This window comes from Electrona antarctica (genome assembly GCF_951216825.1).
Source record: "Electrona antarctica genome assembly, chromosome: 6".
Lineage (NCBI taxonomy): Eukaryota > Metazoa > Chordata > Actinopteri > Myctophiformes > Myctophidae > Electrona > Electrona antarctica.
In genome coordinates this window covers 41,762,170-41,784,269 of record NC_136811.1, presented here as the reverse complement: position 1 = coordinate 41,784,269, position 22,100 = coordinate 41,762,170, and the positions used below count along the sequence as shown (strand labels likewise).

Genomic DNA, 22,100 nt, shown 5'->3' with positions numbered 1-22,100 from the left:
TGGAACTTAGCTTGTGTATTCTCTCCGTCACGGCGGGTTTGTTCCAGCTTATTATTAGTAATGGAAGAGCGTCTCGTTGAGCCACTTATACTTTGTTCAGCTCTCCTTTTTGCTGTCCATTTGGTCAGTTTATTATTATTGCTCTACTTTTCAACATCTCCTGCACATCATTTCTCCACACAGTTGGTAGGTTATAATTGTTAGATCGTAGCTGAGTGACTCTCTCTGCTGTTGACTCTTTCTATCAGATTGGCAATGCGGCCAGTGGTTTCCTTTGGATCTATATAATCGCTGTGTCCTGTATCATCCTCTCCGTTATGGGGACCTTTGGAGCGTACAAAGAGAACGTTGCTGTCCTGAGAATGGTATTTAAATGCTATCCTATTATATTGTCAACTCTGTACTATTCTATTCTATTGTCAACTCTGTTCTATTCTATTCTGTATCTAACAGTATCTATCCTGTGTAGTGTCTGGGAATTTTGGTGGCTGGACCTATCGCTCTGTTCATCGTGTGTGTTGGTACAGATGTTAGGTGCGCTACTCTGCCAGATCAGTGGCTACACAGAGCCTGAAGCCAGCCCTGTCAGAGGAAGCCGAGCAGCGCTGTTCCCACGATACATGACCCCATGATTAGTGCTGTTCCCATGCCATACTGTCCAGTCAACATGGGCATGAGTGCCTATCCATCCATCCATCCATCTTCAACCGCTTATCCGGAGCCGGGTCGCGGGATGAGCACCTATAAAAGTTAACCCCAAACTAGGGTTAAACTGGGTCAAACCTTGGAAGCCTTAAATGTGAAGCAGGAAAGATAGTTTGTTCTGTAACCCATGGCTCTGTCTAGACCCTAGCCCTTTAACGCTGTGCCGTCTGTGAAACAAGCTTATACATATTTTCTTGTACGTTTTGTGGTAAAAGTGCTCAAACTTTCTTCTTTCCTGCCTTGATCTCCTTACCACAAGTACCTGATATATTTATGAAATGTATTAGTCTTGGGATACTGTAAATGTTAACAATTGTATTGCTTTTTGGATTCTGGGATTGGGTACAGACATTTTCTGTTGTTTTTATTTTTGCATTACCAGCCTATCGATGAGTAGAGCTGACTGAGCTTATCAGAGTGCAATCAGTGTACTATTTAAAACGTATGTGTGTATGCTCTTTCCCATGTACTGTACATGTCCTGATGAAGATCTATTAAGATCTAAATGTTGACGAGCAGAAATACACTTTAGAGGAGCTTTTTCTTTGTTTGTACAGTACATGTCTTCTATTTGCCTGAATAAAGTTTGATTGATTTCAGCAACACCAGTGTGCAGACTCTATTCCTTTTTTGTGATATTTCTGTTTGTCTTGCACCTGCTGGGCCACGGATGTGCATCCACTACCTTCTTCGTATTGACATACTAACTGCCATAGAAAAAAAAGTGATGCCATTATTGGTGCCACCGTGCCACGTGATTCTTGTCTTGTATCTGTCACTATTGTGCTTTTAATTTTAATCATAAACAATGATCAACACTGTTTGCCTTGTTTGTCTTGAATTTCAGATGTGTTTCTAGTGTGAACCTGTGGTAGACACACACATACGCACACACGCACACGCACACACACACACACACACACACACACACACACACACAGTTGCACACACATGCGTGCGCGCACAATCATGCATGCATGGAGACACACCAACCAACACACGCACGTACACTTGGGGAAGAGGTTCATCGTTGACATCCAGAGTGTGTGTGCAAAATTTAAGATGACTTGAATAACCTTGTGCCACTCTCCTTACATAACATGATTCCGGAACTTTGTGGCTGAAGGATGCTCCAGTCTGCAGCCGGACTCCTGCATCAACAAGTCCACCGTCTGGCTGTATAGGTCGGGACATATATACATATGTCCTATATACATGTTCAATTCTGAATAAAACACTGTTCCTGTCTGGCTGTTGGACTGTTTCTCAACTTGTGGGCCGGGGACTGTACAGCGGATACTGCAAGTGGCCAAGTGGGCCCCCAAATAATTGAAAAACCCCCACTAATGAATAATATAACATTGACAGACAGACAGACAGACAGACAGACAGACAGACAGACAGACAGACAGACAGACAGACAGACAGACAGACAGACAGTTGTGTAACATCCAGACAGGGGGTCCCACCCAGAAAACATGAGTTCACGGCCACACAGCCAACTCAAGGTACGGCCACGGAGCCGACTTGGTGACGCAACGCAGCTCCTCCAAGGAAAACAAACAAATTAACGGAGCTGAACGTGAATCCCCCCCACAGCCCACCCCTTTTTTTTCCCCTCACTGTATATGTTTCTTTTCTCTTTTTACCTCCTTTATGATGAATTCCTGTTCTGTCTATAGAAGTGTCTATTTGTACGTCTCTAAATGTTTTGATGATTTGAACATGGTGGACCCTATTGGAAACAAGTGTAATGCTTAATTGGGTCGTCCACTCACAGTTAACAGCCTTTGTATTGAGTTTGTGCTTGAAATGTACTGTAATTCTGCAAACTGTTAATAAATTCTTCAATCAATCAATCAAAAGTTACCATAGCTAAAGCAGATATACAAGTTTCCAGCTTGTCTCTTTGTGCCGTGCTGCAAGCTTGTACATCTGACATTTTTAACTGGGCTGAGACTGGGCTACTGTTACTATTCACTTAGTCTCTCGAGACAGACAATTCAAGGAAAAGAGGGCGCTGGTTTTCCTTTATATTTTGACGATGGGTTCTCAGATTGCTATTCACTTATTTGACCTCACATAAGAGCGAACAAACAGCGCCACCTAGCGCTTTACGTAGCTAGCTACCCGGACGAGAAGTCGTGTCGGAATTTCCGGTGACATCAGTGCGTATCAGTCCATAATGGGTTTGCAGCTGTCTGAAGAGCAACAATAACAAGAGAGAGGAGCTCAACACGGCCACAAACCCCACCGCGTATTGACGGCTCGCACACGGTTGACAGTCGCCCGTTTCGACCGAGATCGTCACAAAATGTTCCCGTCGTGTTAACTCTGGCCCCCGCTTCTCCCTCCGCCGCCTCGGGGACCCGCCGGGTGGAGCAGCGTACGTCGCCGCGGAACAAACACCGAGACTCGGCCGCAGAAGGAGCAGGGGAGCCCGGTGCTTGTGCAAGTGGGTCAGCGGGCCTGTGACTGCTGCGGACGGTCGCGTTTTTCGGGGGCTTTTTAACTTTGTCCACGCTCGCCCGTCCTTCGTTGTTTCGCTCCGTCAGTCACGCACATCAACCGCCATACCAATAATATCATGCAGGCCAACGGAGCAGGACAGGGGGGTCAAGATCCAGAGCTGTCTTCTTGCCGAAACAACGGCTCGCAGAACGGCGAGTCGTCGTCCGCTGGAGGAGCAGCGGCGGCTCACTCCAACGGGCTGCTGTCATCGACGTCGTCAGCCTCGAACAATGGCAACTCTGTCAGCAGCAACAACAACAACAACGGAGTGTCCTCCTCGGCCCAGGCTGCTGGTGCGTCCAACAACAGCACGGCCGCACAGGATGCCAACAACACCGTCAAGAAGAAGAAGCGTCTCTCTCAGTCCGAGGAAGATGTCATCAGGTTGATAGGGCAACATCTACACGATTTAGGCTTAAAGTAAGTCCTAATAAATAATACACCCTCGGCCCTGTCCGTTATGTCACCAATCACGGCCAAATATGAAAGCTGTCTTCTTCTATTCAGCTGTGAAATTATAATCACCGTCCTCAAATCCCCAATCACTGAAATCGTCGTGTTGGAACATGTCGACAATAGTCTTGTTGTTGACATGTCATGACATGTCTCTCACAACGTAAATGGACGCCACTGTGTAGAACCGGGGTGTCCCCGTCCCTCATAGACTATTATGGTGTTTTACTATTAAATTGTAATAGTTAGCATAGTCTGGGGGGGATCACAATACATTTAGAGCTTAGTCACAGCAGTGTTGAAAAGTAGCTTGCCTTGTTTATGTTAAATCTTTGGTAAAGGGCCTACTTTACTTGGCAGATGGCTGACACACAGTCACATTTATTGATCTGTTTTCGAAGACTTGAGCCATGATTCATGCTATAATGATACCAGTTGCAATTCCAATCAAAGTGTCATGAATTGATCATGAGCACTGAGACTTGTGAGCCATCATGCCCATGATTCATGAGAAATGATGACACAAGTTCTTCTTATACCAGTCAAAGTATCACGAGCACTGAGACTTTCACGGATCACTGATTGTCATGTAAAATTGATGTTTTACTCCAGTGGTTCTCAATCCTTTCTGGATCAGGGCCCATTTGAAGATCTTAAAAACGTTATTTTAACACACACACCGACACACACACACACACACACCTACACACACACACCCCAATCTATATATTAATGTTATATTATTCATTAAAATCTTAATGTTTTTCCAATTATTTGGGGGTCCACTTGCAGTATCCGTTGTATGGTCCCCAGCCCACAAGTTGAGAAACCGTGTTTTATTCAGAATGTCCATGTCCTACAGCCAGACAGAAACAGTGTTTTATTCAGAATGTCCATGTCCTACAGCCAGACAGAAACACTGTTTTATTCTGAATGTCTATGTCCTACAGCCAGACGGTGGACTTGTTGATGCAGGAGTCCGGCTGCAGACTGGAGCATCCTTCAGCCACAAAGTTCCGGAATCATGTCATGGAAGGAGAGTGGGACAAGGTTATTCAAGTCATCTTAACTTACACACACACACACACACACACACACACACACACAACCCTATACTACATCTATAATCCCAGGCACTACATTTTGGCCTGCAGAGAGGGGGTATAATGTTACAAAAACACCTTTTGGTTGGTGTATAATTCACTGTGCTCCCAATCTCTGTCACTCTGATTCAAGTTATTTATAGATTAATTAACAGTGTAACCTGCCTTAATTTATTTTTAATTAAAATACTTTATTTTTTCCATTTAGGCTGAGAGTGACCTGAATGAGCTGAAAGCATTGATGCATTCACCGAGCGCCATCGTGGTAAGTGGAAGGACTGTAAGCCTTGAAATGCTGAAGATTATGTCAATTATTGTAAAACATGATGTAAGGCCATTTATCTTAGGAATTTCATAGGAATTCAACCACATCATTATGTGGTTGAAAAACATCCCAGTACACATGTAGCAGAGTAGCACTGCCTATAGCCCAGGAGCAGCGGTGTGTTCTACCGTGTTACGCTACATACATAGTATACCGTCTGATTCTTTTTTGAAAGAAATCAAATCGTATTCCCTCCCACACACGGCGCAAGTGCCGTGTGTGGGAGGGAATAATTATAGTATAACCTATAGAAATATGTTTTTTTTTATTGATTAAGTTAGATTGCGCTCTATGAATAGCTCTCGGTTGCTAGGCGATTGATCAAACAGTAAATTGACTAGAAGTTCATAATCGTTAACATGTTGATTTTTTTCGCAAGAATAGCAGATCGCCTTGTTTTTATTATAAAGTATAAAATTATTACATTTGTCAGTAATTTCTTTGTATATTTAAGTTATTTGTCATATCTGACCTGTGCCAGATTTGATTATGAAGCCTAAAAGGCTTAAATCATTCATCGCAATTATTTTCAAGACATAATATTGTCCACACACACACACACACACACACCCACACACATACATGCACGCACGATATCATGACGGCTTCCGTGTTTGCCATTGTTCATCCTTCTGCACTTCTCAACTTTTAACTCGCTGAAGCGTATGAAGTTCCTGCTGCTGCAGCAGAAGTACCTGGAGTACCTGGAGGACGGCAAGGTCCTGGAAGCTCTGCAGGTCCTCCGAGCTGAACTCACTCCTCTCAAGTACAACACGGAGCGCATCCACATCCTGAGCGGGTAAACCTGCAAACCCAGAGCCTGATGCAAAGTCTTTAACCCATTCTGGGCGGGAACCCCTCTTGGTGTTTCAAGCGTTATGTTACACTTTAGCTATTGAAAAATATCAGATCTACAAGCTCATAGCACGGCACCGAGCGCTGCGCTACGAACTTGTAGGTCTGCTATTTTTTTTTAAATCGTGAAAATGTGGCACAAATCTTTGAATATATATTCTTTCAGAGCGAACGTTTTTTAATCTTTGCTTCTTGGGGGTCCCTGGAACAACATATTTTCAGATGGGGGTCGGCGGCAAAATACAGATAATTCTGGGGGTCCTTGACATGAAAAGGTTGAGCACCACATGTTTTTCAGAAAACTGTCATGATTTAGAAGACATTTTGTAGAATCGTTCTCAGGTCTAAATGGGTTAAAGTTGACATGAAGTTAAAAATGCCATGTTAACTCCTTCTAAAGAAATCTATAGTCGTTTCGAGATTTGTTTTAAAAGTCATTATGTAATCTTAAATCAACCAATTTCAACCAATGATAATCATGACATCTACACTTCTATCAATCTTCAACTGTTATTCTCCATGTTGGTTATGATATACTTACTTTTTCAGCAATTAAATCAAATTCTGCCAATGTTATAATAACATTGCCGCCCTACCCTGTTTCACCTGGAAATCTGTCATGATACGGAATTTAGTTGCTCTCAAAATGCCATTTTATCTGGACTTCACTGTTTATTAGTTGAATTTCCATTGCAATACCTTTCTATATTGATAGATTTTTTTAAGAACATATATTTTTCTGATGTTCTATCCTTTTCTGGATGAGGTCCCGCTTCGAAATCTTGAAGGCGTTCGCAGACTACCCGACTGTTTTAAGCGGTTGTTATTCGGTATCACAATTTAACTTATTTTTTATTTATTTTGTATTATTATTATTTTTAGTGTTTTGCCTATGATTTGCTGGCTCACTTTACTTGCAACACCATCGTGGCCCAACTGTGGATCCCGGCCCACTGTTTGGGAATTGCCACTATAGCCTACAGTATATCTACATGTGGTTGTCTAATGTCAACAACAAAGACCTTGACTGACCTCTAAGCTGGCCAATGTTGTTGTACATTAGCAGTAGGTCTGGGCTGTTGTTTTATCAGAGTGTTAGGGACTAAAGAGGATGTCATGTCATCTCCTTGGAAGGTACCTCATGTGCAGCCACGCAGAGGACCTGCGAGCCAAAGCAGAATGGGAAGGCAAAGGAACCATGTCCCGTACAAAGCTCCTAGACAAGTTACAAAGTGAGTATAGTTTTATATGCATGGATATGAGTAAAGCTCTTATATTCTACGTGCTTTGACTGTGTACATCATTTGTAGTCGATAACCCAGACAAACATCTGTCTTATGTAATAATATTAAGACTGTCAATTGCGTTAAATTTTAACACTTTAATTGCCCGGAGTTATTTAATCCATTACATTATAGCGCCCAGTCGATTTATAAACACGGACCCCTTTTCCGGACGGACCGGAAGTTGTTGTTGATGTGTGTGTAGCAGCTAACAATAGCCACACCACTCTAGAGTTGATCGACAACAACGGGAGACAAGAAAAAATCTATCGCGACTAGCGACTGGACCGCGGAGCGCCATCTAACACAGGATATTTTTTCATAATTAGACTTGATGATTTAGATCGCGAGTTTTCATCAGCTAAACAGGGGAGGGAGTTTTTCGATGACGTCTCACTCTTGCACAACACCAAGGATTGCCCAACAGGCGCTCCCAGGCTGTGGAGCCATGCGATCCGTTCTCATATCAATAAACTTCGTCTTTTGGACAATACTTCGTCCTGGGCGTCGGGCATTACTAATAGAAAGGACAAAGAACTTCGTCCTGGGCGATGGGAGTGTTAACAGTGTCCCAGATTTCCATAGTCTCAAACCCAGCTATAACACACCCTAAACAGGCCTTAATTATTAACAAATTAAACGTAATCACACTCTGATGCGCACAGCTCAGAGTCACAACTCTATGATGAGGTGCACGCCGCTCACACTGATCCAAGACACAAGTAGAACATGTCGTCATGTCCCGACCCAAAAACACTGAGGTAAATTTGATGTTTGATTAAACACAACCTGCCACACTGCCACCGAAAACTAGCTTTCCATAGCATATTATTTTTGCGTCGAGGAGCGCTGTATAACGTCGCCTCGGCCAACAAAACACAGATCTCAAGTTATTGAAGTGAAGCCTGACTTGTGCTTTGTCGTACGATGTGTTTTATGCTGAGAATGGTTGATCTGCAAGCTCACAACATGTCGCATCCGGAACGCATTGTGAGCTTGTAGATCGGCTATTTGCAGGTACGTGGAAATATGCAGAATGTGAGACGTTTAGAAACTTAAATATATAAGGAATTAATTTGTATAATGGTAATGGACATATTGTAAAAGTTGTCACTTTATTAATCCCAAGGGGATTTTTAAAATTAGTTTTTGTTTGCATTTTTATTTTTATAAAACATATTTGAAGAATTTAAAAAAATAACTAAATAGTTTGAATGGTGATTAATCATGATTAATTCATTTTGAAGCTGTGATTAATCTGATTCAATGTTTTAATCATTGGACAGCCCTAAATAATAGTAGTTACAATTACATGGTACATACCGATCTACAAGCTGACAATGAAGAGTGCAGCGACACGTTGTAAGCTTATACATCTATGGCACTTTTTATGTGCGATACGATCGTACAACAAAGTATAAATTTGCCTTTAAAGTCACAGTAAATACCTTCATTGATAGTAGGATTGATATGGTACCCTCATACCCATATTTAATAATGACTTATGGGTACAAAATTATAATTTTGTTCTTTTTTGTTATTGATATATTGTCTTAAAAATTGAGGGGCTTTGACATTATGATTTAGATCAAGAGTTATTAACGTTTTAAGATTTTCGGTTTGCGCAACATCAAATGTTGCGCAACAGGCGCTCCCAAGCTGTGGAGCGATGCGATCGGTTTTGATATCAATAACCTCCATCTTTTTGATCAATCTTCGTCCTGAATACAAAGCAAACAAACAAAAAACAAACACATTACATACAGTTAAACAAGCAAACAAATGCACAATGTCCCCATCACAGTTGAATGAGCAACACGTGTGGGTAACGCCAGTCTATCCGCCAAAATGGCAAATGGTTGGTATTCACCCTTGCTTTGAGTTGCTTAGTGGATTGGATGATTGCACTGTTTTACAATAATAAGGAAACAAGAATTGATTAAATCAATTAATTACCAGCTGCATTATTATATAACTGCCTCTGTCAGTTTCAGCGCAGTAGTTTAGGTAGGAACCAAAATTCTCTAAGGTGGAACTATTGTCATTCGTTTCCGCCTGGATATATTTGCGGTGTGCGCGCACACACACACACACACACACACACACACACACACACACACACACACACACACACACACACACACACACACACACACACACACACACACACACACACACACACACAGCCCAGCCCAGCTGTACTAGAGGATGCACATCGATGATAGACTCAGCAGCTGGTAAAAACACATAATGGCAATTTTTACACTTTATTAAATATACACTAAGTGATAGGGAACTCAGTAGCGTGTAGCAGATCCATATACAGCCACAACACCTTGGCACCTCCTCCTCATGCTGGTTACCAACCTAGCCACATTTTGCTGTGGGATGGCATCCCATTCCTCAACCAGGATCTGTTGCAAGTCAGCCAATGTGATTCTGTTGGTCACTCGTACAGCAAGCCCAAGCTGATCCCACAAGTGTTAAATTGGGTTGAGGTCTGGACTCACAGCAGTCCATTCCATCCTCTCCACTCCCAAATTCTAAAGGTACTCTGTGATGATCCTGGCTCTGTAGGGATGAGCGTTGTCATCCTGGAGGATGGTGTTAGGTCCCAGATTCTGAAGATATGGGATCGCCACATCTCATCCCGATATCTCACTGCATTGAGATGGCCTTCAATGATGACAAGTTCTGTATTGCCTATGAGAGAGATACCGCCCCATACCATGCCGAGTAAGATGTTGTGGCTGCGTATGGATCTTCCACACGTTTCTGAGTTCCCGAACACCTAGTGTAAAATTAATAAAGTGTAAAAATTGCCAATATGTCTTGTTTTTTCCTTATTACTGTGGAGAGTGCAATCATCAAATCCACTAAGCAACTCAAAGCAAGGGTGAATAGCAACCATTTGCCCTTTTGGCAAATCTTTTGGGGGTGCTGCCCACACATTTAGCTGTGTTGCTCATCCCACAAATGCCTGATTGGTGACTAGGTGACTAATCAACGATAAAAACGATATAAAATACAATACCAATTGGTGGTATTAAAGGGGAGAAATAATCAACCAAAGTTATGTTTCCAAACTTTTTATGAGTTTATTTTATGGTATTAAAAAGGTTTACCTGCTGCAATCATCTTTATTACTTATTGCGTTGTGATTTGAGGATGATGGTGTATTAAGTTAATTATTGTGGCAGAGTGACATGCGTACGTACATACACAGACTCATTACAATAGTTTTGCATTTGCTTCATGTAAAGTAATATAATAAGAATTCAAATTGAAAAGTAAAAAAGAAAAAAGTGCTTCATAAGAAGAATCGATAGTAACTCTAATCTCCTCAAGCAGAGCATTCCAAAGCCTAGGACAGCAAAAACCCTGATCACCTCTAGCCCATTCAGGGCGGGAACCCCCTTTGGTGTTTTAAGCATTATGTTATACTTCAGCTATTGAAAAATAGCAGATCTACAAGCTCATATCGCGGCACCGAGTGCTGTGCTACAAGCTTGTATTTTTGAAAAATCGTGAAAATGTGCCACAAATCTTTGAATATATATTCTTTCAGAGCGAACTTTTTTTTAAACTCAAATCTTTGCTTCTGGGGGAGTCCCTGGAACGACATATTTTCAGATGGGGGTCCGTGGCCAAATACAGATAATTCTGGGGGTCCTTGACATGAAAAGGGTTGAACACCACTGTCATAGAAACATGGGTTTTTCAGAAAACTGTCAAGATTTAGAAGACTTTGTAGAATCGTCTTCAGGTCTAAATGGGCTAGTCTGATGATCCAGTCTGAATGTGACCCTTGGCTTGTCTGTCCAGCATACCTGCCCCCGTCCGTGATGCTGCCGCCTCGCAGGCTGCAGACTCTACTGAGACAGGCGGTGGAGCTGCAGCGAGAGCGCTGCCTCTACCACAACACCAAGCTGGACAGTGGCCTGGACTCTGTGTCTCTCCTGTTGGATCACGCCTGCAGCCGGTAAAGACCTCACTCATTCCCCAGGCCCACACCCTCCCTCTCTCTCCTCTCTTGGCTTCCTTTACAATCTGTCCATATTTGGTAGTGCGCTGTCATCACCGTTCCCGACCCATCTCTTTACCTCCAATGTCCTTGCCCCTTTCTTGACAATTATTATTCCCCCCACCAGCTGCGCTCCTGCTGCTCTGTATCATCTATTTTAACTTTGATCGCTGCACTTCACAAGGTTGTTTCAGTGGCTGCATGAATGACAAAGCAGAAACCTTGCCTAGATTGGCCCCTCTCTCACATGTTTGCGTCTTATCTACAGGAAACAGTTCCCCTGCTACACCCAGCAGATCCTCACTGAGCACTGCAACGAGGTGTGGTTCTGCAAGTTCTCCAATGATGGCACCAAGCTGGCAACGGGATCCAAAGACACCACAGTCATCATTTGGCATGTTGACACGGTTAGCAACACTAACGTTACGATTCGTATGACCCAAAGTAAATATCACCAGCTCTGTGGCCTTGTGGTTAGAGTGTCCGTGGCCGGGATCATTCCAAAGACTAAAAATGGGACCCAATGCCTCCCTGCTTGGCACTCAGCATCACGGTTTGATGGTGTAAGTCCCTGCACATGCTAGCGTCATGTCCAGGGGGTGTACTTGTACATCATGTCCAGGGGGTGTACTTGTACATCATGTCCAGAGGGTGTACTTGTACATCATGTCCAGGGGGTGTACTTGTACATCAAGCTGCCTAACGCTACAGAAACTGCCCTATGGGCCTCACGGCGCAGCAAGGCTTACTACTACTATAGTAAATATCAATGTTAAGTGCCAGATTGTCTCGGTAAAGTACATGACAAGACCTGATTGACCGATATCACTGGTTTTCCCATTGACTGGACAGGAAACCCACCAGCTGAAGCTGATGAAGACTCTGGAGGGTCACGCCTACGGTGTTTCATACCTGGCATGGAGCCCGGACGACGCATATCTGATCGCTTGCGGCCCCGACGACTGCTCTGAGCTGTGGCTGTGGAATGTGCAGGTAACCCTATAGCCACCATAGACTCTGACAGTGGATCCAAACTAATACCCACTTTGCTGCTTGCAAAGGATGTAAATTACGCTCTGGTTTCATCTCCCACCCCCTGCGTCTCTTGTCTCCGCCGACCCAGACGGGGGAGTTGCGGACAAAGATGAGCCAGTCTCACGAGGACAGCCTGACCAGCGTGGCCTGGAACCCAGATGGCAAGCGCTTCGTCACGGGTGGCCAGAGAGGCCAATTCTACCAGTGTGTGAGTAGTTAATCAGCTCTGAGGCCCAGCATTTGTTCTGTAATGTCTATGACAACGTATATCATTAGGTTCCCAAGTTGCATCGTTCCCAAGTAGGCCGGTGGCCGACTGCGACGGGCACGTACAGGTCTAGTGATCCCAAAGAACCAAACCCAAAGTTGGGCAGGTGCTGTGAGTGATGATCAGTACACTGAGGGCTCTAATTGACTTGTTGTTTCATTGTAGCAAAGACTGAGGAAGAGCGTTTAGCTCGAAACATCACAGCAACCTTTTCTACAATAAATATTCATATTGGAGCCCTCAGTGTGCCAGCGTTTATTTTCTTTTTATAGAGGGTATGTGCGAGACATGAGATGAGATATGATGAGATATACTTTATTGTCCCACAAGGGGAAATTTGTCTTGGGCAAAAGTGCAGTAGTACATGACGCTTTTTAAAACAGACAGACAATACACAGTAGACAATACACAATAGCAGCAATGTACAAGTACAGTATCACAAGAGTATCACAAGAACGGTGCAAAATTGCAATCGGAGGAGGTATATAAATATAAAGTACTAGAGTATTCACAGTTTATAGTATCACAGGTATAAGTGCATTAACTAACTGATGAAGGTCAATAAGTCCCTTCCCCACTAAGAACTATGAACTATGTGGCGGTTGTTTAGTAGGACAATTGAAGTGGGAAGAAATCATCATCATCATCATCATACCCGGAGGTTATGCGGGAAGGCCTACTGAGTGGCAAAAACCTACTTCCTGGCCTTGCCAGCCTATACATCCAAACAGAAAAGTCCTCTCTGATTAAACAATGTTAAACTCACTTTGACACTGGATTGGCCACTCACTTTATGCATGCACATATGCTCTATATATGATGATTCAAACTGCTCACTAATGTAGATAAGTGTTTTGAGTGGTTCTTTTTTTTTATTCCTGTTGCCCAGGACTTGGACGGCAACCTCCTGGACTCGTGGGAGGGAGTACGAGTCCAGTGTCTGTGGTGTTTGAGTGATTCCAGGACCGTGCTGGCGTCAGACACACACCAGAGAATCCGCGGCTACAACTTTGAGGACCTCACAGACAGAAACATGTGAGGCAATCGCACGGCTGCAACCAGCACTAAATATGACCAATGACTGAGTCTTAGATCAATGACTAATGATGTTTTGACAAATATTTTGTCAAAACGTGCTACAAGTTTCTAATTGAGAATAATTTCACTTACTACCAAATAAATAATGCTTTTTTTTATTTTATTGTTTCACATTTTCTGGAAACCTTTGCCTATAATGACGGTTAGAAATCGGGACACACTGGCTTTATAATTGCCGATACCGATGTTGTCATAAAAAGTCAAATAATGGCTGATATATCGGTCTGATTCCAACAATGACCCTATCCCGACCAGCAGTAATAAGCGCAAGCATGTGTGCGTCTTCCAGTTTGACACTGTGTCGTGTGCCATTACAGAGTGCAGGAGGATCATCCTATTATGTCTTTCACCGTCTCAAAGAACGGAAGGTTGGCTCTGCTGAATGTCGCTACTCAGGTGAGCAGCTTGTATGTGCTTTATGTCTATCACGTATGGCGCTAGTTCAATTTGGGGTCCTGGTGACCCCAAGCGGTCCTTCCACCATGGCGAACTCTCACGAGATTCGCCAACACTGGACTCTTGAAAAGACACTTATTCTCTCAGGCTTATGGCATATAGTTGTTGATTGTTTGTTGGTACATTTTGTAAAGCGTCCTTATGTTCATGCTATATAAATTCAAGCTATTATAATTATTTTGGTGGACACGTCCCTAACGTGTGGATCTGGGTAAACTATTAACTTGTGTGCTTATTTTAGGGAGTGCACTTGTGGGATCTGCAGGACCGTGTTCTGGTGAGAAAGTATCAGGGAGTGACACAGGGCTTCTACACCATCCACTCCTGCTTTGGAGGACACAATGAAGACTTCATCGCCAGCGGGAGTGAAGGCAAGGCCTCCGCATGGGGAGCTTTCTATTAACCACGTAGTTAGACTTTTACTCATTGCTATCACTCTTTATTAAGAGTTCTATATAGTTAGGATTATACACACTTGAGTTGGCTATGATTTTGCCTCGGGTATTATTTCTTGTACCGTAACCTTAGTAATACATTCTTTCACTGCTACTACAATTTCCGTAATGCAGCCAAACGGCTGCAAATAATTAAATCAATAATGAATCCTGTAGCTTTAGAGACGCCACAGAGCAAGCACTGAGTGATATTGCCAATGCTTGCTAACAGGGCCGGATTAACACTTTTCTTTTGGCTTTTTCTGCCTTTATTGATAGGATGAAAGTAGACTGACAGGAAATGGGGAGAGAGGTGGGGGGAAGACGCGCGGCAAAGGCCGTCGGGATCGGGAGTCGAACCCGCGGCACGGTGTCAGGCTGGCTCAGCAGCCTAGGTGCCCAGACGGTTGAGCTAACCGTCCGGGCCCGGATTAACACTTCTGAGGGCCCCTGGGCAGTGGGCACTGAAGCTGGAAGGGCCCCACTACACATGCACGTGTGAATCTTTGCGTGTGCGCGCAAAAGTTGAGCGGTTTTGGGGCATTTTGGGGCAGTTTTATGCTGTTATATTGCCCTATTCCCGGCCACCTACCCCGCCCCAGAGTGAGTCAGTCAGTTACAAGCACATCATTTTTATTTGACCCACATAGTAAGCAAATGGGTAAGAGAATCCGCCAGTGTATTTTAGTCTTTTTACCTTTTTTTTTTGTCAAGCCACCTGACGCTATGCATGCAGAATGAAAACAAAGAAATGCTGGATGGTGGACATCACGTCTTTTATTCCATCAGAATCACCTCTCCACCTGACCCCATCCCAGTGGGCCCACCCACCTTCATCCAATCTAGCGCATTGTTGCTGCTTTACACATAATTGCACTTTTCAGCTGCATTCTCAGCAACAATAAAACACTATTTTTTTAGACACCATTTATTTAATTCTGATTAGTGTGGAAAATGTCCGTGGAGCTAATTCTCTTTTTTATTTTATTATTTTGAGGGGCCCCTGGTGTCCAAGGGCCCCTGGGCACGTGCCAACAGTGCCCATATGGTAGATCCCTGCTTGCTAACTGGTACATCTAAACATACACATTGTTAATTTTATAAAGTGCATAATGTTAAAAACTATTAGCCTTGTCTTGCACACTGTCTTCAGTGAAGACAGTGTGCAAGACAAATTTATGTTAAGTGAAGACTCTTCACTTAACATACATTTGTATTGACACGTTTCACTCAACTGACCATCAGCCATCTGAACCATGTCCAATCATGGAGCCAAATAAATAAATTAGTACAAATATACCAGGCAAGCAAATCAACACTAAAGGTGGTTGCATACTGGACGCGTTTTTCGGAAAATTTATGGAGAAACGCCGCTAAAAATCAGAAAAACACGCTCTGTGTGCAGGGACCTTTAAGGTCCATTTAGACTCTCTTTACTTAGTAAAATCAATGTCTCCGTTTCAAACAATGCATCTGTGTCACTCTGCTCACTATTGTGCCTCCTTCGTGTTGGCATGGTTGTAATGTTAAGCAATACATCCACTAGAGTGCAGTGCAGAGACGAAAGGTTTCTGACAACAAACATAGTGAGTGACCGTGGAGTACTGTAGGTCATAATACCTAAGGAAAGAGCTGTTCTGTAATAACTGTCCGTTTGCCAGGGTGAATGTTGTTGCGTTGCTGTTGGCAGAAACCTCTTCTCTCCATATACTACTAACATTTTGTGTTTTTTCTCAAGTTAGAGCCCTACTTGGACATACTACAGTGTCACACAAAAGCATCAAAAGTAGCAGATCTGAAAGGAGATATGAGATTTCCACCTGCCAGAGACAATTATGTGAAACGTTACTCTTAATTATTCTGATGACAACAGTAGTTCTAATGATGTTGTGGCAGTGAGCGCAACATCCAGCAATTTGCCATTTAGAAGTAACTCAAGTGTCTGTGGGTTGAATCAATACATCTCTCAAATTCCCAACTTGTTTGTTAACAAAGAGTGGAGTAGCTTTAAAAGTGTGTGAAAGGTCGGGGCCTGTCTGTAAAAGGTAAAAATGTTACTGGCGACTGTGGCTCAGGAGGTAGAGCAGGTCGTCCAATGATCCATGGGTCGGCGGTTCGAATCCCGGCTCCTCCTGTCTACATGTCGAAGTGTCCTTGGGCAAGACACTGAACCCCAAATTGCTCCCGATGTGCTGGTTGGTACCTTGCATGGCTTCTGCCGCAATCGGTGTATGAATGGGTGAATGTAATGCACAATCTATGTAAAGCGCCTTGGATAAAGGCGCTTTATAAATGCACCATTTACCATTTTACTTAACCGATTAAACCCTAATATTCTGTTGAACCGGCGTAGCGATCCCCAAGGCTCTATAATTGGTCTGCTGCGGTGTGCTTTGCAAGACAATTTGGTTTGCAAATCACCATTATAAATAGTGATCCAGCAAGAGTAACTTCTGTTTTTAAAATTACACATCAAGTGTAGATTTCCCTTTTAAGCTATTTAGCAAGTTCCCAAGTAGGCCGTTGGCCGACTGCGACGGGCACGTACATGTCTAGTTTAGTTACTGTAAATAAAAGAAGAAACTGTAATATTGAAATATTCTAATTTCACCAAAGAAATTGTAATATTGAGATATTCTAAAACCATTTCACCAAAGAAACATCAATGTTAAAATATTAGATAACACATTTGTATTGGGGTTAACTGCATAATGACATGCTATGATACCATCTACACCAGTGAGGTCTATAGATCCGTGACGCTGATGGCCCTTTTCATAACCCAGAACATTTTAGAACCTTAAACTTTGCAGAACCTGTGAAATTCACAGGTTTTTTTTTCTTTACGTTTCCAACGTAATCAGAACGACACCTGGAGGTGGAAGAGAAATCATCAAAAAACGTGAATTGTGGGCTTGTAGATCAGCTTATATTATTTTAGAAAATATTTTAAAGTAAAAGTTTTGATTCAAATTAAGTTCTGAGAAGCTTATCTGAAACTGAGCCGTGTAGCGTGTGGAAACAAATCCAGAACCCTGTGATATACGTTTCGCGGTGCACTTGGTTCTTGTTGCCGAAATGAGACACCAGAGCTATGGCCACGGCCACCGGTCAACACCGAACTCATATTATCTCACCCTCCTCCTGCAGATCACAAAGTGTACATCTGGCACAGGCGCAGTGAGCTGCCCATCGCGGAGCTGACGGGACACACCCGCACAGTCAACTGTGTGAGCTGGAACCCTGTGCTGCCGGGCCTGCTGGCCAGTGCCTCAGATGATGGCACCATCCGCATCTGGGGGCCTGCCCCGTTCCTGGATGTCCAGGACGCAGAGGGACTAAATGGTATTGACACAAATGACTGTGGTGTGATTGGCCTGCAAGAGCTCAACCCATTAATATAAGACCTGAGAGGCCGATTCCACAAATGCCTTCTAAATCAGTAGTTCTCACTTCACACCTTCAAGATTTTTCAAAAAAGTTCAAAGATAGCAAGCTTGTATAGCTTGTATAACAAGTATGTCTGCTATTTTTGACTAGCCGACGCAAAAAAATCTAAGATTACACAGATACTACAAATACCTTCTAAACCAGTAGTTCTCACAATTTTTCATGGGTCCTTGGATTTTTGTTTAACAAAATCAAAATTATTCTAAAGTTTCCAACACTTCAAGTTTTCACGTTCTCAAAAATAGCAGATATACAAGCTGAACCACTGTTCTAAATCCTAAGAGGTTTCTGAAAAAATAAAAATTGTCCAGAAAGGCAAATCGATTGATCATAAACCAGCTCTGCTGTGCTTCACACAGCAGGTGGTAAAAATCGTATGTTGCTATATACGGTATACTAAAGCAATAAGCCACGAGAGGTCTCAGGTTACCGGGTATTTTACAATGGCTGGGGGCGTAGGCAGGGTCTTCTACCCTCCCAGCCATTGTAAAATACCCGGTAAGCTGGGGCCTCGAGTGGCTTATTGCTTTTCTAAAACGGTTACAAACATATAGCAATATTAACTAACTAATAAAACTATTAAATTCACAAAAGTAGCTACGCTTTGCGCCACCAGAGCGAGCCACATCACTTCCTTGTTTTGCTCAAGGACAGTCTAAGAAGGACGAGACGCGAAGACCGTACGGGCGACGCCATGTTGCTTATGGTGCTCCATGGAAGGAAAGAAACATGCGCAATGGGCTATATGCAGCCAACACTTCCGCGTTCAGCTTCCTTGGTCTCAACTGCGCATGTTTCTTTCCTTCCAAAGCAACATGGCGTCGCCCGTACGGTCTTCGCGTCTCGTCCTTCTTAGACTGTCCTTGGTTTTGCTCAAGGACTGTCTAAAGAGGACGAGACGCGAAGACCGTACGGGCGACGCCATGTTGCTTATGGTGCTCCATGGAAGGAAAGAAACATGCGCAATGGGCTATATGCAGCCAACACTTCCGCGTTCAGCTTCCTTGGTCTCAACTGCGCATGTTTCTTTCCTTCCATGGAGCACCATAAGCAACATGGCGTCGCCCATACGGTCTTCGCGTCTCATCCTCTTTAGACAGTCCTTGGTTTTGCTGCAAGTAGGCTATGTGACGGGAGAATAGCGCTTGATGTCTTTACGGGGCCGCCTGGAGCCACACATTCACAGTCTTATGAGCCGGGCGGCGCTTAGACGCCCGCACGGCATGGGTTTGCAAGGCAATCAAGCGCTCCCCTTCCCCAGTAAAGCTACAGAGATACGGAATCAGCTGTGAATGATATAAAGTGATTGAAGGTGTGGGTTATCGGTGAAATTTACCCCGGTCACGTGACTAACCAGCCAATCAGAATCAAGTATTGGGACTACCCGTTTTAGAAAGCTAAAATCTATAACTATAACTATAACTTTCCTGGTTCTAACGGGCTAAGCTGTTAGAGAACAGCCTTCATTACATAGTATGTGTGTTGTTAACTTTGCAGCCTGGAAAAGTGTACTTAAGAACACTGACCCCCCCCTGGTCTCTCCTCCAGAATGTTCCAGCATGGACAGCTGATGGTGACCTCTGGAGCCGAGGGCACTCTGCATTTCTCAAGTAAAAAAAAAAAGAGAATTGAGACTATAGACTCTGGAATGAATGAAGCAAAGAAAACTTTTTTCAGTTTTGAGAGCTGCTTCCAGGCGGTTGGGCCAGTTGGTGCCATTTGGCTGGGCGCCAAGATGTCAAACCAAGATATCAAGACAAAAAAAAAGAAAAATCACTTGAATGAAACCACGGCCAACCAGCAGACAGACACCCTTGGGACCTGGCACCTCCAAGCTGTGTAGCTTGCAGTATCTGACGTATGATGTTGCATCTCCACCTGTGTGGACCTATTGTCCTCTCACAGAGCTACTCTTAGGACCACCAATGATCACCTGCCTCCACCTTTTATTATTTATTATCAATGATATTATTTATTCTCATCATTCGTGCATTGAATAGTTATACGCTGTTGAGTGGCAGTGCTTGGTGGAGGGTATTTGTGGCGCGGTTGTTTTAATTAGTTTATTCAGTGCTGCCTCTGAACAGCTCAACTATACTTGTTTGAGGAAGCTGAAAAAAAAGAAGAAAAAAAGATTCCCCCCCCCCACCCCACCACCTGAAAGTTTTTGAGCAAGATTTTTGCAAACTGAAGGACTTGAAGGAATTTGAACTGATCTAGTTGGATCAACTTGGATGTAATACTAATACCCACCGAAGAGAATCTTGGAAACACTGTCAGTTTATCCTTTTCCCCCCTTTTTCTTTTTTACAAGGGAAAAAAAAGTGTGATTTATCTGATAATTTGAGCTTTTTGGTTATGGTTCGGAGGTCTTCTATTTGACCGGTGTGTTGCATAGGAACGCATAGGACTACCTGCTTCATGGCTAAATAGTATTTGATTTATGCTGTGGCGGATACCGTGTTATGTCCTTGCTATACCTATTCAAGCATGTTCAGTGGTTAGCTGCCTTCTAAGATTATATAAGAAAACTGTTTGTTGTGGAAAAGAAGTTTAAATTTGAAAGGAGTTATTTCTATCCGTTTTACTTGGCTGTTAAACCCCCCCACCGCTGCATTTCCTCAACCCTGATTGATCTGGTTTTGTGTGTCAACCGCTGTTGTATCCCCATTAACCTCACTATGAGCCCTAGCGTCTCTATTCTGGGCATGTAATAAGGCGAAAGTAGTAGATTCACATGCTCACAAGTCACTCACAACACGGCGCAACGCAAGGTCTTGTGAGTTTGTACTGTACATCCGCTGTTTTGGGCAGAGATTTGGTGTCGAGTGGAAAAAAGGAGGGGACCAATTGCAGATCTCCTGGGGGACCCCGGTCAACACAGATCTCCTGGGGGACCCCGGTCAACACAGCATAGGGTTAACCTCCACATGCTCTTCTTGCCTTCAGTGTGTTTTCCTTCTCACCACATCTCATATTTGTATTGTTATTATGTTCCTGTTTTGTCTTTATTGGTCTTTGGTGAATTGTATTTCTTCCTTTTTTTTCTTTTTCTTTTTTTTTTTACAGGTTTTGTGTGTGTTTTTCCTTTATGTATTCAGATTGATCCTGGCATAAAATGTCTTTTAAAAAGTTTTACTTTGTTCCATGTATCGCCGCGTTTGTTTGTTTCATTATTTAGTTCAGTGGATTTCTTCTGCCATGTAACAGTTAATGGACACATTTTGTACACGCGTGTATCATAGGACTATGATCTTGTACGAATTGTTGTTTTCTGTTGGAGAATCATGCAAATGAACCCTGCCTGATATGATGTTTTTATGTATAATATGTGCTGTATAATTGTATGTTTATGGCATGTATTATGAGACTGTGCACACACACACACACACGACACGCAGAACATTACTTCTGCTGTGTCACAGATGCAAACAGGCGTGGTCCTGCCCAAAGGCCCTCCCGCTTAAACCAGCAGGTCGTGTTTAATCTGTTACAGAACATACAGTTCACACCGTAGTGGTACACATACGTAAGTGGATGTACACACACACTCACTCAACAACACATGACAATATAAATCAAACACTAAAAGCAATCACAGATGTGGTGTTCTGTAGGTTCTGCTTATACAGGTTTAATATTTTTTATTTTTCATTTGTTTACTTATAAGTATTTTTTGGGGGCTTCTTGTGTCCTTGCTATAAGTTGGCTTGGCAAAAACGAGAAGCCAATAGATCTATTTGTTTGCAGCGAGGCTCGCAAGAATCCCCTTTCTTTTCTTTTTTCTTTTGCATTTAAATGTGTTATTACAAAAAAAGTGATTGTACTGTTCTGTATTGTGTAGGAGAAGTGTTATGTATGCATATTTTAAGTAAAGCATTCAGGGGTTTAAAATGGCGATGGTTTGATTCTTGTGTTCGGAAGGGCAGAAGTATTTTATTATTTACATTGTAGCCATTTAGCTGACAATTTTATCCAGAGCAACTGCAGATCACCTACATTGCAAGAAACCAATATTGACTGAAAAAGGAGAGAGGCCGCACAGCTCGTAGTCACGATGCCATCAAAATCTTTATTTTTCCATCGTTTCGTTTCCCTGA

General features: G+C 43.0%; 1 protein-coding gene across 1 annotated transcript; it reads left to right on the top strand.

The window, feature by feature from the left end:
- The first annotated feature begins 2,819 nt into the window (after positions 1–2,819).
- wdr26a (WD repeat domain 26a) lies at positions 2,820–21,898 on the top strand. Its single transcript, XM_079504117.1, has 14 exons — positions 2,820–3,636; positions 4,620–4,719; positions 4,981–5,037; positions 5,760–5,896; positions 7,087–7,184; positions 11,061–11,217; positions 11,528–11,666; positions 12,112–12,252; positions 12,383–12,502; positions 13,452–13,597; positions 13,978–14,056; positions 14,358–14,487; positions 17,701–17,895; positions 19,549–21,898. The coding sequence occupies exons 1-14, from the start codon at positions 3,293–3,295 to the stop codon at positions 19,569–19,571; spliced, it is 1,866 nt and encodes a 621-aa protein (XP_079360243.1). The 5' UTR covers positions 2,820–3,292; the 3' UTR covers positions 19,572–21,898.
- The last annotated feature ends 202 nt before the right edge of the window (positions 21,899–22,100 follow it).

What these genes read in the sequence shown, in the direction of transcription:
- wdr26a (XM_079504117.1), top strand. Translation starts at nt 3,293, where the DNA reads ATGCAGGCCAACGGAGCAGGACAGGGGGGTCAAGATCCAGAGCTGTCT. An exon ending in GACCTCACAGACAGAAACAT is followed by an intron (nt 13,598 to 13,977) that starts GTGAGGCAATCG and finishes GTGCCATTACAG; the next exon opens with AGTGCAGGAGGATCATCCTA. An exon ending in GGACGCAGAGGGACTAAATG is followed by an intron (nt 17,896 to 19,548) that starts GTATTGACACAA and finishes TCTCTCCTCCAG; the next exon opens with AATGTTCCAGCATGGACAGC.